The sequence below is a fragment of the Lolium rigidum genome, chromosome 4 (assembly GCF_022539505.1).
Source record: "Lolium rigidum isolate FL_2022 chromosome 4, APGP_CSIRO_Lrig_0.1, whole genome shotgun sequence".
NCBI classification, from domain to species: domain Eukaryota; kingdom Viridiplantae; phylum Streptophyta; class Magnoliopsida; order Poales; family Poaceae; genus Lolium; species Lolium rigidum.
The window spans coordinates 133,619,497-133,635,255 of record NC_061511.1 but is presented as its reverse complement, the minus strand read 5'-3'; the positions used below and the strand labels follow the sequence as shown (position 1 = coordinate 133,635,255).

General features: G+C 50.6%; 1 protein-coding gene across 1 annotated transcript in view; it reads left to right on the top strand.

Annotated features, from left to right (window-relative positions):
* The window catches only part of LOC124647528, a 58,401-nt gene extending 43,167 nt beyond the window's left edge, over positions 1-15,234 (top strand). Inside the window, exons 3-5 of the mRNA XM_047187457.1 lie at positions 7,472-7,489; positions 11,962-11,970; positions 14,798-15,234. Coding sequence (XP_047043413.1) covers positions 7,472-7,489; positions 11,962-11,970; positions 14,798-15,234 — 464 coding nt within the window. The remainder of the gene's footprint in view (positions 1-7,471; positions 7,490-11,961; positions 11,971-14,797) is intronic.
* The last annotated feature ends 525 nt before the right edge of the window (positions 15,235-15,759 follow it).

The window sequence follows — 15,759 nt, the reverse complement described above, 5'->3', positions numbered from 1 at the left end:
AGCCAATACTTTGCTCTAGCCCATGATCATATGAAACAACTATAGTATTTTATTACATAATAAACTAGACAACATCAAATGTGATTTATGAGAGGTGGAACCACCTCAAAATAGTTTATGGTTGATTTTTAAGATTTATTTGAAGTTTGAAAAGTTACTGAATTGTTATTTTTATTGTAGAGGATCTACGAAGAATTTTGAATTGAATGCAGTGTGATTAGCTAGGTACTTTCATGAGCTTTCCAAAACATTTTGAATCACTAAATTTGGATTTGTACAATTTAAGATATTCAAAATCTAGCAAAGTATCTGTAAGCAAATTAAAGGGAAAAAAATTAAACGAAGTTTGAATTCGAGAAGGGGGCGGGAAGAAGTTGGGCCGGCCCAGTTGCTGCCCGGGCCTGGCGTGCATGGCGCATGCACGTCGGGCTCGCGCGGGGCGCGCGGATCATCGGATCGGGATCTAACGGCACTGGGCCGTCGTCTCCCTCCCGACGCCGGCGAACTTCCGACCGCTCTCCTGCTCACCTCCGGGCACGGTTTGCGGCGAGGTTTGTTGCATTCGGCTAGGATTTTCCAGGGCTTCTAATCGGTGTAGGTGGTGGAGGCTGAGGGAGTGAGAAAATGGGGCGGCGGTGGTGTGCTCTCCGGCAAGCTTCGGGCTCCGGTTGGTGGCGATGGGAGCGAGAGAGGAAGGCTAGGGGCGAGAGAGGTGAGCTTCTGGGTGGTGTGGTGAAGTCCAGAGGCGAGGGGGCGTTTATATAGTGGCTGGAGGAGTGGGGCGCGACGTGGTCGGCATGGCCACGACGTCACGGTGCACGGCGGGCACGGGCGTCTCCGGCACTGCTGCTGCGTCAGGAGGGAGCTCATTGGTAGGTGATGACGCGTGAGTAGTGGCGCGGTTGATGGCGTCATGTGCAGGGCGCACAGGGTCAATGCCGACGTCGGCGTCCTTCAAGGGCGTCGCGTCGCGTCGTTGTCCTGGCGCGCGCGCGGGCCAACGGCCGTGTCTGGCAGTTGTGCGGGACCGAGAGGGAGCTGGTGGCGCAGGGTGACGTGCTGGAACGCGGTGTGCAGGCGAGGAGAGGGAGGTGTCCACGGGCTGGTGACCAAGTACTTGGCATGGATGGTTTTAGTCCACTATTTGCTCTCCTTGTCCCATGGTAGTGTCTAGCAGGTGTAAAGGGTCAAGGGCAATTGATGTGACATGGTGAAAGGGAGGGAAAATGTCCGGGGTAGGTATTGACACGGTGGTGACCATGGGAGTGACATGGTGAGGCATTGAGGTGTGCAAGTGTATTGCTTGGGTCAACTCTGGTGTTATGGTGTTCAGGGGAGTGAGAGAGGTCTCCTAGACATGGTGTGCACGGTGAGAGAGGCCTAGGGTGGTCACATTTGATTTATGAAAAAGTAGGTGTGACATAGGCTATGTACTTGGCTTGTCTTGGTACATGTGGATGATGTCAAGGTGAACTGATGTCATGGTTGTTGGTGTGGTACAAGGTACTATGGCTGAGCTCAAAAGATAGAAAAAGAGAGGGGTACATAGTTGGTAGGAGTGGGTGTACCTTTATGTAAAAAGTGAATCCTTATGTAAAAACCTCATGTGTGGGTAAATTTTGCTAGGTCTCTTCATGGATGAGCTACAAATGATATTTGGCAGCAAATGGTGGCATTGGTTTGGGTTTTGGGCAAGATTTGTGAAGTTTCGAAAAGTGGAGGGAATCTAGAATTTGTTTCAATGTTGCCACTTTGCACTCTTGTATTAAGCAATGGTCAACTCTCTGGTCAAAGTGGTCAACACGAAAAATGTTCATCTTGATGAGGTCTTGGATGAGGTGCAAAGAGTTGTTAGGGTTTGGTTTAAGAATCTCTTAATAGAAGAGCTCAAAGTGGGTAAGATAATATAAAATGGCCAAATGACCATTATCATATATAAGTTGCATTTGAATTCTTCTTTGCTTTGATTTGGGTTTCTTTGATGCAATTGTGTTTGTTTATCATATATAAACATTCTACAAGCAAGAGATCAAGCAATGGTGGCCTTTGGTGAAGATTTGCAAAATTGGTCTTATGTGTATGTGAGTGAAAAATGGAATTATCTCACCATTTGAATTCTCTCCATTTGATTTGACTTTTCTTGACTCTAATGTGGTTCTTATTAGTTTAGAAACATTTTAAGACCATTGAAACCAATTCAAATGGTCTTGCTCAAAGATTTGTAAAAATGGCCATAACACATAAGAGGTGATGTGTCACTTTTCATTATTCTTGTAATTGGTTGACCTTGCTTTACTTGGACATGGGTTGGGGTCAATTTAGTGTTATATTAGGTTGAGGGATGGTTTCCCCTCATTTGGTCAAGGTTTAAAGTCATAGGTCAAAGTTTGGTGAAATGGCTATGTGCCACATATGCCTCTATGCATATGTTGCATTTGAGTTTTAATTTGACTTGGCTTGACCCAATTGGTGGTGTTGAGTGTTGAAATGGTATATAGGAGTGATCCCACCATTCACAACATGTATTAGGGTCAAGATTCTTAAATTCACATATTTGCTATTTTACTCTCATATGCCTCTATGGCATTTTTAGTTTCTTTTTAATTTCTTTGGAAACCACTTGAAATTGGTTTGATAAGTACTAGGTAAGGTGTATGAAGGTTTTCCAAACCTCTAAGCAAGTAGAAAAGATTAGGGTAAGGTTTTATAAATATAGCCATAGGCACATATGCCTTTTTCTTATTTAAATTTCTTTTTATTTTATTTTAACTTGGGTGATGAAAAGAGAGGTGAGGTTTAGGGTTTAAGGTCATTTCTAAATACTTTAACAAGCAATCATGGCAATAGCACAAGAATTAAGCAAGATCACTATGTATCACACTTAATTTAATAAAAGTTTTTGTTAGTTCCAAAATTTGGAACTAGGGAAATTCATTTGTTTTGTTTTGAATTTTTGGGATGTTACACTCTTCCAGTTGCTTCCACGTCCGCACTGAATCTGGTGGCAACGAGGTGTACCACCCAAAAGCTGGTCCTGTGAGAGATTGTGCGAAAAACCTCACACGCAACGGGTCTGATGCTGAAATCATGCCCAACTGTGCCAAATACCGACTCACATGCTCAATTGAGCTAGACCCTCTCGATCCATTGAACTTTGAGAACTCGGGGAGCCGATACTTGGGCGGCAGCGGAATCGCATCATATTCGTTGGGGTACGGCTTGGAATAGCCGATTGTTCTCCTCTTTGGCACGATGCCGAACCGGTCTCTCAAGATTGTACCGATTTGTTCCACTGTATGAGCTGCAGGGGCTGAGCTTTCCTGACTCGTTCCGGTGGCATACTTAGCTAGCCACGCCTGTTTATCGGCGTCCACTCCAGAGATTCCTCCTGCTGCTCCGGAAATCCCTCCAGCTGCAATCTGGTTCGTGCGCGCCAAGTTAGTGCAGTCTGGCACGTACGTGCACACGTATCCATGCGGGATTTCTTTAGGCGGTTCATGCAGGAACTGGTAATCACCAGGATCGCCTCCAATCTTGTAGACGACGTATGACGGTGAACCCGGCGGCTCCGGAGCTGCAAGCGAGAATGCCAGCTGCGGTCTGGTTTGGAACGGTATCTCTCCCTGGTGAGTCCCTAGGGCAGGTCCTGACGGAGAGTACTGATGCTTCATGATTTCCTGCACCACGCGCACAGCAACGCGCTCGAAAGCATTCACCAGGCTCTCATAATGACGGTGTAGAGAATGAGCCACCATGTAATTAACTTCCTGGCGCAGAGCTCTGGTGCGTTCCTCTGATGGGAGAGACAGATCTACTTCATCGAGAGCGCCTTCGGGTGAGAACCCTTTCGACCTAATGCCATGTTTACGGGTCCTCTCGAAAGAGCCGATGAGATCGGCTTCGAAGAGAGCTTTAAGCTCATCATACTTCTTCTTGAATTCCTCAGGCAGCTCTTCGTATGTGATTGGTGCTTCCTCTGCCATCTCAGCTGCAGATGTTGACACAGTTGTTGTAGAAGGTCCCACCGGGCATGCCAGAATGTGTTGCCTGCCAAAACCCACCGGCGAGCAGCGACGAGCAACACGAAGAGCCGGGAGGCTCCCAGAACTACTGGTGGGCCCTGGTCCCTCGGGCAACGGCCCGCAAAACTCCGACACACGTCCTGGCTGGTGCGAGGGCGTGCCACCTGACCTATACCTGGTCAGGAAGGTGATGGATTGCTTCGATTAGTTTCCTGCATGGCAGACACGTAAACATTAAATTCGAGCCTCGATCGGCTCTCAGGTTACCCTGTGAATCGGCTCAAGGAGCCGATCGACTCATGATTCGTATTGGATCTATGATAACATGGGGGTCCTGCTTGATCAATACCAAGTTAAATCAATCTACGACAGTTTAGGGTTTTCACCGCATAACCGAAACTTCCTACTCGTGGTTGAGCCTGGCAGATACGAAAGATAACAGAAAACTAGCCCTAGAAAAGGCCTAAAAACCAACATAGAGTTGATTCCCGGAACAACTCCTCTAGGATCGGCAAACCGTACCTTACGCACTACTGGATCATTCAACTCGTTTGCAAGGCCTAACCATGCGGATATCAAACTGATCCTTGGAGAACAAGGAACAACTATAACAGATCGAATCTACTAAACAAAGATTAAGCAAGATGCTGCCCTTACACCTAAGATAGATGCAAGGGCGGCTAGATATCTAGGGGCAGCATAACTAAGTATACGTATTAGAAAAGTAGCAATATTAGCCCCAAGACATCCACGATAACAGTATTACTCTCCATCAAAAAGGCTTCAGCACGAGCAATACAAAACAGCGAATAAACTGATACTGCCTAGATCGCGAGATGCGATCTAGGCAGCATGGAGCTTACCCGGAAGAAACCCTCGAAACAAGGGGTGGCGATGCGCCTAGATTGGTTTGTTGTGAACGTGATCGTCCTCCTTTCTCAATAACCCTAGGTACATATTTATAGTCCGTGGACTTTCTATTTTTGGAATAAACCTAACTTCGTACGAACTAACTCTATCTCTTAATTCTAAATCTACCATAATGTACAGATACACGGGCAATCTAGCCCAGACTCTCGTATAAGGTCGATTGAGAAATATTTTCCGTGCATATCCTCTAAGCCCATCTCAATCACGGCCCATCTCCTGATTTGGTTAAAATCCGGCGATAACAATAGCGCTGACGAAGAAAAGCTCACCGAGCAGCAGCAGTGGAAAGACCCATGAACTCAGCAGCATACTGAGGCAGAACACTGGAGGTGAGAACAGCAGCAGCACGAGCATCCTCATCTATCCACTGAGTGTAGTCAGTCAGATCCAGCCGGTAAGTCGCAAGGGAAGTAGAGTGGTCCTGGACCTTCCGGTCATAATCAGCCAGAGCAGTATCATCAACACTCTTGGCTGCATCCTTATCCGCCTGAGTAGCATCAGGGGCAAGGGCAACGGGCACCGTAGGAGCAACGGGGTGCGGAGGACAGGAGACCACGCCAGAAAGCACACCCCAAAGACGAAGACTGCGCATGTGGACGCGCATGAAGGCAGCGAAATCAGGATAATTCACGCCATCGAAAATCACCGGGCAGCGAGGAATCGCAACATAGCCCGGTGAGGAAGACATTTTTCGAGAATACACCCCGGGAGGTGTATTGATCACATAGAAGAAAAGCCAGAAGGCTCACACTACAACGTTCGTGCTTTCAACATGGGTGAAAGCTCCCCGAGCAAAGTCTAATCTCCGTCCCTCCACGAGAAAGGAAAGGGGTCGGGAAAGCCGAAAGACTCGGAGCAGAACAACCTAGCTAGACGCCAAATGAGGGACTCCTCCTTGATCCTACCCCTAATCGCTCGAGCCTCCGGTGTCGCGCCGTTGAACACCACCTCATTTCGGTGCCTCCAGATGCACCAGAAGACAAGGATAACCGCCGTCCAAAGGTCCCGCCTCAACCCCAAGGGGAAAGTCAAGGAGGACCACCACTGAACAAGGTCGGTGTCCACGGAGGGGAGCCACTCTGTAACATCCCAACCTTGTGTTTATAAATAAATGAGTGATCATGTGCATCTCATGCATGTAGTTTGCATTTGAGTAAAATTTGCATCAAACCCTAACAATTATGCAAATTCTTCTATATCTCTTTCTCATTCAAATCTTGCAAGTTTTTCAAAATAGATAACATGGTTTTGTTGTCATTCAACAAGTACATGTGTGTTTACTACTTCTCTGGAAAAATTGAGTTTCAAACAAAATTCAAATAGATTTGAAAATTGATTTTGAAATGAGAAATAAAAACCAGAAAATAGAAAATAGAGAGAGAGCCTCTCCTCTCTCTCCCTGGGCGCAGCCCACCTCTCCCTCTCTTCTTCCCTCACTAGCCGCAGCCCAACCAGGCACAGACGGCCCAGCCACACCCCACCACCAGCCCAACATTCTTTCTGAGGGGGTTTTCGTAAAATGGCGGTTCTTCCCCGCCGTTCCAAGCAGGAGGTGGCCGCACGCCGGCCACCCGATGGCTCCGGCGGCCCCGATGCATCCCGCCGCCCCCAGCGACCCTTAGAGCATCTCCAGCCGCGTCCCCCAAACCGTCCCCCAAACCGCGATGGATTGAGCGTTTGGGGGACGTGTTTTGTTCGTGCCGCCTTTGGGGGACGTCGCTCCCCAGCCGCTTCCCCCAAACGCAGCCCCCAAATGAATATTGGTGCACGAAAATAAAGGTTTTCATTCAATTTTGATTATATATTACAAAGTTTGAATGAAAACAGCTAGATTTCATCTAAACCTAGACTACTGACCGCCCGACGGTGCGTTCAACGGCCCCACCCCGTCGTCGCCTCCCCTACGCCGCAGCTCCTCCTGCGCGCACCTCCTCTCCTTGCGTTCGGCGGTGGCCAGACGGTGCCGCTCCCGCCGCGCGTCCTCCTCCGCCCTCCCCTGCTGGGCCGCCTGGAGGGAGAGCTCGACGGCGCGACGAATCTGCGCCTCTTCGCGGGCACGGGCGTCGTCCTGGATCTTCTTCTCCGACTCGAAGGACTCGACGAGCGCGCGTTGCTGATCGGCCGTCTCGTCCGGGTGCGGCCCGTCGTCGTCGGACCACTCGAACTCGTCGTCGTCGTCCTCCACCTCGGTCTCCTCCGCCTCGGCCTCCTCCTCCTCCATTGGCGCCTCCTCCTCCACATCTGTTGGAGCCTCCATCATCGCCGCCGCCAACACGGCGTCCTCCGCCGCCAACTGGTCCGCCCGCCTCCCCCATAACGCCCTCAGCGCCGCCTCCCGCTGATGACGCTCCTCCGCCGACTCCCGCCGCTGGCGCTCGATCGACTCCCGCCGCCGGTGCTCTATCGACTCCCGCCGTTCACGGTACAGCGCCTCCCGCTCACCGCGCTGACGCTCGTCAGCCCACCGCTGCTCCATCTCCGCCCGGTACCGGCACCGTCGCGCCTCCTGTCTCATCGAGGCGTCAGACGCCGCAACGGTGGCGTCCTCGCCGCTCCTCGCCACGCTGCCGCCGCCGCGGCCTCGCCGGCAGCGGGGCCATGGGCGCAGAACGCCGCCAGATCCGCCGCCTGCGCCGCCTCCCGCTGCTGGCGGGCCTGCTGCTGCATTGCCTCCCGCTGCTGCTGACGGTGTGCGCGCCACCGCTCTTCCCGGGCGGCGACGTCGATGCCGAACTGCGAGTCCGGGAGTGGAGGAGACAGCGGTGGAGGGGACTGGCCAGCGCCTGGGCGGTTCGCCATTGCCACTGGTGGTGGAGGAGACGGCGGTGGAGCGACGAGGGCTGTGTTTGTTGCCGGCGGGGTGTGGTGGCTACCGTTGAGCCGGGAGACCTTTTATAGAAGCCGGCATCGGGAAGAAAGCGCGGGAACAGGCGAGAAGAGGCGGGAAGATCGCGCGGGAACGGGCGGTGGCGTGCGAACGCCGGTGACGCGTGGAGGCTGCGCAGCACCGACAAGACGTCTCGCCTGCCCCTCCGTCGCCATTAAGGCAAAGATGCACTGCGTGCGAATAACTTCCGTCGCGAGGTAGGCGACGGTTAGGTTAAAATTAACTATGCCGCTGACGGGTCGGCCCCGCCAATCCCCGCCTCGCTTTTCGTTGTGTCCGGCATGCCCGGTGCGTCCCCTGTGGGACGGGGATGGGCTCGGGGCGCCGGACACCGTATGGGGGCGCGCCGGACAAAAATGGGCTTTGGGGGACGCGGCTGGAACGGTTTTTTTGTCCGGCGCGCCCCAAATCCCTTTGGGGGAGCTTTGGGGGACACGGCTGGAGATGCTCTTAAGTAGCTCGCCGCCGCCACCCCGGAAGCCCTAGCCCATTTCCCCTCTTCCCCGTGCTCTCTTGCGGCCACGAAACTACCTAACCCTAACCCTCTGCCGGCCCTGCCGCCATCGATTTCGTCGCCGGCGAGGCTCCCCGACCGTCGCCGACCACGCCAAGGCGCTCAGGGTGAGCTTCTGCACCTGCTGGTGCCCTCGCCTTCCCCTCTCCCCCTCTGTAGCTCCGCCGCCATGCACCACCTGCCCCGGCCGCCGCTTGAGCTCGCCGTCGGCTGAGCTCCGGCGACCAATAGCGGGCGGCGCCGCCACCAAACGGCTCAGCGCGTCGCCCCGCGTCGTTTGCCCCCTCTCGCACGTCCTCCCGCCAAGGGAGCCTCCGATTGGAGGTCAACCTGAGCTGAATTTTGAGCTCATGGCCAGCTGACATCAGCATGACGTCATGCTGACGCCATATTTCTTTTTCTGATTTTCTTATATTAATTTCTGTATTTCTTTAAATAGGAAATAATATGACATGTGGTTCCCCTAGTCAAGATTTTAATAGTTCCATAAATGTTTAGAAAATAATAAAATTATGACATGTGGGTCCAACTTTTATTATTTTTATATAATTTTCAGAAATTGTTTTAAAATGAATTAAACTTTGGAAATTCATAAGTAATTCATTTTAAATCAGAAAATATAAAATTATATATCAAAATGTTCAGAAAAACAAATCCTATTTAGCTATCCATGTTTCATACATGCTTGAACCAGTTAAACATCAAGCCTTAGTAGAAACCCTAAATCGACCCCTCTCATATGTCGGGATCGATGCCGAACCCCATTAATTTCCGTCGATGCACCTAGGGTTACCCAAACCCCTTAATATGACATGTCATCATATTGTATGTGCATTGCATTGTACCCTGTCTTGATTTTGCTCTTCCTTTCCGGTATTTGGTTCTTCTCGATAGCGACCGAACGCGAGCCTGAGATCAACGCCACCGAAGAGCAGCATCAGAACAACGAGGGACAAGGCAAGCCCTAACCTGGTTCATATATGGTTTCGAAATGCTTTTACTTCTGGTTCTTACATATTGCATTCGCTTCAAATATGTTTTATCGGCAGTGGTAGATATCCTATGTGTGCATGTTCCATCTCTGTAGCCCAAAGTTCCTGATCCACCGCTCCCAGCAAAACTAGGTCTGAGCTTGTTCGCATCGCTAGAGCCGTATATGCGTTATGCTTAGCCATGCTTAGCGGTTGAAGTCTGATCCATCCGGTTGATGAATCAGAGCTACGAATGAACCTAGTTTGACAGGATGACGTGGTAAGATCAGTGATGATGCTAATAAACATGCTAAAGGCTTGGATGGGCCGCCACATGGGGATGTGGTGATTTGACTCGTTCTCGCCGATACTAGGACCTGAGTTCTCGCCTTCGGAACCAAGACTGAGCGTACAGCCACACGGGGCCCATGGGAACCCCTTGGCCGGAACTTGCCTAGCTTACCCATGAGTCAATTAGTTTGCGAGTTCCATTTGCCATACGCATGGGAAAAAGGTGAAAAAGGTTTTCAAAGTGCATCATACAGGACGTGGCCGGGGTGAAGGATGCTGGAGGCATTGAACTGGATCCCCTGCACACAATGACCGGGACCGCCTCGAAGAATGGCTACCTACGATGACGGAGCTTCCCAGTTAGTTTGACTCATGGAATAGGCGAAGTAAGGGAAAGGTTTTGGTCGACCACCCTCTGCCGGCACACCAAGGAAGTGTGTTAATCTAGTGGCACTAAGAGTCGGTCGGCGCGTGTGGGTAAAGTTGTACACCCCTGTAGGGTAAATCTTTTCGAAAAGCCGTGTCCACGGTTACGGACGACTTGGTGATGGATTCTGTGATCATAGACAACTTGAACCTAATCGTAAAACTTGATGTCAATGTGTGATAAGGATCCCTTCTCAGGGTGTCGAGGGGGTGATCCTAGGTGATAGGTTCAGGTGATGATGAAGATTCGGTGGATTCAACATAATGATATTAGAGCTAGAGTTGATATCGCTCTCTTATCCTTTTTTAAAATGGTCTGAATAGACAAGCTTCTGCTCCCTCCTATTTACAAAGGAAAACTGGCTTTCCGCAAAATAAGCTCCACATAAAGCCTCGCATACCCGCTTCGCTAACATGTTGTACTAAGTCTTGCTGAGTCCCTGTACTCAGCCTTGCATGCTTTGTTTCAGACGAAGTCCTTCCAACAGATGGTGGTTTCCACCTCGACGTCGACGAGTAGTTCGGAGTTCCTCAGGCGGCAGCCTGAGACTTATGGGCTGGGACGTCGCCTTATGTTATGGCCTCTTAGGCCCTTTGCAGTCTTGTTATCTAGATAACATAATTTGCTTTCCGTTGCTTGTTGAATTGTGGTCAGTGACCTCTGCGTGTAATAAATTTGGATCTTAACTCTGCTAAGAGTTGTAATATATCTGCTTTGGAGTCGTAGAGTCACTGTTGTGTTACCGATTCTCACCCTGTAGGCCCTAGAGATCTAGGTTAGGCTTATGCCAGATGTGATATCTGGGTTTGTCTAGCCCTGACCTCCGGGGTTCCCCACACACTCCATCTTCCCCCACCGAGCTAAGACCCAAGCCTAGATCTCCCGCATGACCACACAACCTAGCAGAAGGTGATGGATGGACTCCGGCTCTTGGTCGCACAGGGGGAAAGCAGCAGGGTGTGGAAGGCCACGCCGCTGCAGCCAATCCGCCGTCCAACACCTGTTCCGGGAGGCAAGCCAGGCGAAGAACTTGCAATTGTAGGATGCCCGTGATCGCCAAATCTGGGAAGCCACCGGCGCCATAGTGGTCCCGGCGAAGAAGGCGCCATAGGCGTTGGCAGAGTAGATACCATCGGCCGTCCACCGCCAGCGAAAGACGTCCTCCTGGTCAGGCAAGAGAAGGATGTCGGAGATGGCATTCCACAAGACGAAGAACTCCGGGACCGCAGCAGCCCCCAAATTAGGACCACAATCACGCATCCACTCCCCACCGAACCCCTCCTTGATGGAGCGGGAGTTGTCGTGACGCTTGCTGACCAAGGCCGCCAAGTTAGGCGCAATGTCCGCCACCCGCGCCCCGTCAATCCAGCGGTCCTTCCAGAACAGGGCTTCCTCGCCGTTGCCCAAGGAGACCACCATGGCCGAATCGGCCAGGGCCCGAGCCAGAGGGGGAACCTTGAGATCGAACTCAGCCCACGCCTTCGCCGGGTCCGTCCGCTGTAGCCAAGCCCACCGACACCGCAACGCCACATTGAGGAGACGAAGGTTAGGGATGCCTAAGACGCCACACCTCTTGGGAGAGGTCACCTTATCCCATGCCACCAGACAGTGCCCGCCACTGACGTCAGCCCGCCCCTTCCACATGAAACCGCAACACACCTTACCGAGAGCTTGCAAAGCCTTGGGGGGACGTCCAAGGACATCATGGCATGGACAGGTATGCCGCTAAGCGTGGTCTGGACGAGGATGGTCCTTCCACCGCGGTTCAGCAGACGGGCACCCCACTGGGGCAGCCGCTTGGCCGCGCTCTCCACCACCGACTGAAGCTGAGCTGCCGAAGGCTTGCGCAGACCAAGCGGCAAGCCAAGGTACTGGCAGGGCGAGTCCGCGACGGCACAACCAAGAATGGCGCGTGCCAGCTCCACCTGGTCCGGGCTACACCGGATGGGGTGGACCGAGCTCATGGCTCGGTTGGTGTGAAGGCCCGAGGCCTTCCCGAAGTCCTCAACCACCGCCGCGCAAGTGTCAATATCTAGGCGAGTAGGTTTGAGGAAGATGACCACATCGTCGGCGTACATGGAGGTGCGCTGCCGGAGGCCATGCGGGGCCAAGTCGGAGAGCAAACCTTCCGCCGAAGCCTTCTGGAGCATGAGGTATAAAACCTCCATGACCGAGTCGAAAAGCAGGGGGAAAGAGGGTCCCCCTGCTGCAATCCACGCCTGTTGTATATAAGGTCCCCCGCTACACCATTCACCAGGACTCGGGTCGAAGCCGTGCTGAGCAGCCCCACCACCATAGAAATCCACTTGGGGCCAAAGCCCAACTTGCTCATAACCTCAAGGAGGAAGGACCAATCCACAGTGTCGAAAGCTTTGGTGATGTCAAGCTTCAACATGATCGCCGGGGCCTTGAGAGCATTCAACCTCCTAGCCGTGGACTGCACGAGCTGGAAGTTGTCATGGAGGCAACGCCCACGAATGAAGGCGCTCTGATAGGACCCAATGATCTGCCCCATACGCGGCGCGAGGCGGGAAGAGAGCACCTTGGCGATGAGCTTCGCCACACTGTGAATCAGACCGATGAGGAAGACATAGCTCTCTCTCTTTTTTTTCCAGATCAGATCGAAGCAAAACGAGTCAAACCCGAGCGAGAAGTTGCTGCGGGACTCGACGCAATGGAAAGAACGGAGGCAGCGGGCGAGGTGGGCGGCAGCGGCCAGCAGCAGGCCGGACGGGCGGCCGGGAGGCAGCGGCCGACGGCGGCCGACAGCGGACGAAAACGAAGGGAGGCGACCGACGGGCTGGAGCGCGGACGGAAGTGCGGCGGCCGGACAAAAGATCGGACGGAGGGCGGCCGGGAAGAAGAGGAGCCGGCCGGGGGCGGACGGGGACGCGCCGGGAAGAGCCGGGGGAGCGGCTGGAGGAGAGAGCGGAACAAGCTTCAATGACGGCCGTAGAGGAGGACCAATTTTTGCTCTGATACCATGTTAGGGCAATATGCTTGTTGTATTACCAGGGGCCAAAGGCCACAATATATAATACATGTACATGTGCAAATGTGCAGGAAGCCTCCTAACATATGGGGAAACTACAATATACAGATATATACATCTAACACCTCCGACCTAGGGCATAGAGTGTCACATTGTAATGGGTGTTGCCTCTCTAGGCTTGTGTTAAACTCTCTCTATCAATGAATCCAAACGAGCAAACCTTTTGCGTTTTTTCAAAGAAAATCCCAAAGATCTAAAGGCTACCACATAAATTTGCAACAGAAACTTTTGAATAGAGCTAACCTTTTCACATTGATAACTTGGTAATTTTAAGTTATGATTTTCCCACTCTTGTTTCTTGAGATCTTGCTAATAAACTTGCTTTGGTGCGTTTCAGCTTCAATGAAGTGTATGTCATGGTTATATCAACCCTAATTTGACCACACCAAAAGAAATGCATTGCTTCGTCACTAAAATTAGATATACTCCACTCATTTTGAATTAAGGCCCTGTATTTGTACTTCACACTCCATCGAGGAATTATATACCGGTATATCGCTTATTCATCAACTGGTTAATATCGATATTTCCAATTATCGCTCTTATGCAAACTCAGGTGTTGCCTAGATGGTGGGAAGGAGATCCTTTACCCTGACGCCTTATGTATGATATGTGAGATCATTTTTCTATATCATAAAACATGTACAAAAATTCTCAAAAAAGTTTGACAAACACACATCCATATCCATATATATGTAAAACACATGAAATTCATGCTCTGAAATAGACCTACACTTAGAAAACCAAAAAAGAAAGATACCCTCCGTCCACAAAAGGATGCATTTTAATGTAAATTTAAAGTATCTAGGTACGCTATTTAGTTATAGATACATCCAAATTTGAACATCCTTTTTGTGGATGGAGGAACTATACGAATTCCACCCAAAGCTGACACATACTATTCACGGTTGATTTGTTCATCTTACTTCCGTAACAGTGCATTGAATTTTGAGCTGGTTTTCCTTTCATATTTGTACATAAGGCATGTAGGTCTGTTGTAAACTGTTTTTCAAATAGACTTTACCCAGAGACTATTCAAGGTCGATTTTATCTAAAAAACACAGCAGGTAAACCTTTTATTTTGCTAAAACTTGAAATTTTTATGTGCATTTGTCACAAAAATAATTACACAATTCTATATATTTAAGAAAAACTTAACCTTTACTAATTTCGTAATAATACTAGTGATTTTAATTAAACATATGCTCGTATGTGCATCGGCTGATCTACTTAGACGTTGGGCGTTGCACACCCAGTACAGCTGGATATTGTTGAATTGACAAGATAATTGACCACCTGCAAACCTACTTGAGACGGCACGTCAATATATCAATTCCATCTGAACATAGCAACAAATTGCCGTATGAAACAATCTTCAGTCCAAGTGCATGCCGTATGCTCTACTTAAAGACCTTAGTTTAATCAGCAGTGGTTTTCAGAACTAGTAGCAACCCAACTACAAAAGCGGACGCACGCCCAGCATTCCCCAAAGCAGGCAAGCAACAAAGCCAACCACATTATCAGCAACTAAGCAGAAGAGAGGGAGAAAATAGAACCTAGGATACCTAAGATGGCCACCATCAGAGCTCTAGCCACCATGGGGGTCTTCCTCCTAGTGGCGCTCTCCACGTCCCACATTGCCTCCTCCTTTCGCCCTGGTATCGGCGTCTGCCGTGCTAGTGGCTATCTCCCAGGCAAGGCAGGCCACTGCGAGAAAAGCAATGATCCAGACTGTTGTGAGGACGGTAAGAGGTACCCGCAGTACCACTGCTCGCCACCGGTCACCGCGACTACCAAGGCCGTCCTGACGCTCAACAGCTTCGAGAAAGGTAAGGATGGTGGTGGTCCGTCGGAGTGTGATAACTCCTATCATAGTGACAAAGAACTGGTCGTTGCGCTATCCACCGGTTGGTTCGAGAACATGGCACGGTGCGGCCACCGCATCAAAATTACCGCCAACGGCAAGTCTGTTTATGCTAAGGTGGTGGACGAGTGTGACTCCGTGTACGGGTGTGACGACGAGCACAACTATGAGCCACCATGTGCCAACAACATCGTCGACGCCTCGCCAGCGGTGTGGAACGCCCTCGGGCTCGACCAGAATGTCGGTATGGAGGATATCACCTGGTCGCAAGCGTAAATAAGAGAAATGCATGTCAGGCATACACGAATAGTGTGGAGATATATAGCCTGTTCATATTTTGCACTTTACTATTGAATTGTCCTTGTCAATATGATGTCAGTCTTGTATATGTATAATGATTACTAAATAAATTAGAGCTACTTCTTCTAGCACGCCCATGGAAAAGAGGATTGCCTAGTTATATATTGTGCCTCCCTAATTTTCTGGACTATTGTTCCCCAAGACATTGATATGATAATATATTACAAGCACGATTACATGCCGCCATGCAATAACATCATCTGCGCAGTAGGGTTCATCCAGAATTTCGGTATAGAGGATATCACAGGGTCACATGAGTAAACATGAAAACTGTATAGCTTGCCAGGATCGTTGTTGAATGACGGATAGACTTGACCATCGAGGTTTGTAGCATCCCCCGTGATGCGTCCTGTGCGACCACAAGATGGAGGCAATAGAGCACATCCTTGTAGGTTGTACGTATTCGCGGATCACCTGGCACGAGGACCTCTCCTGGATTCG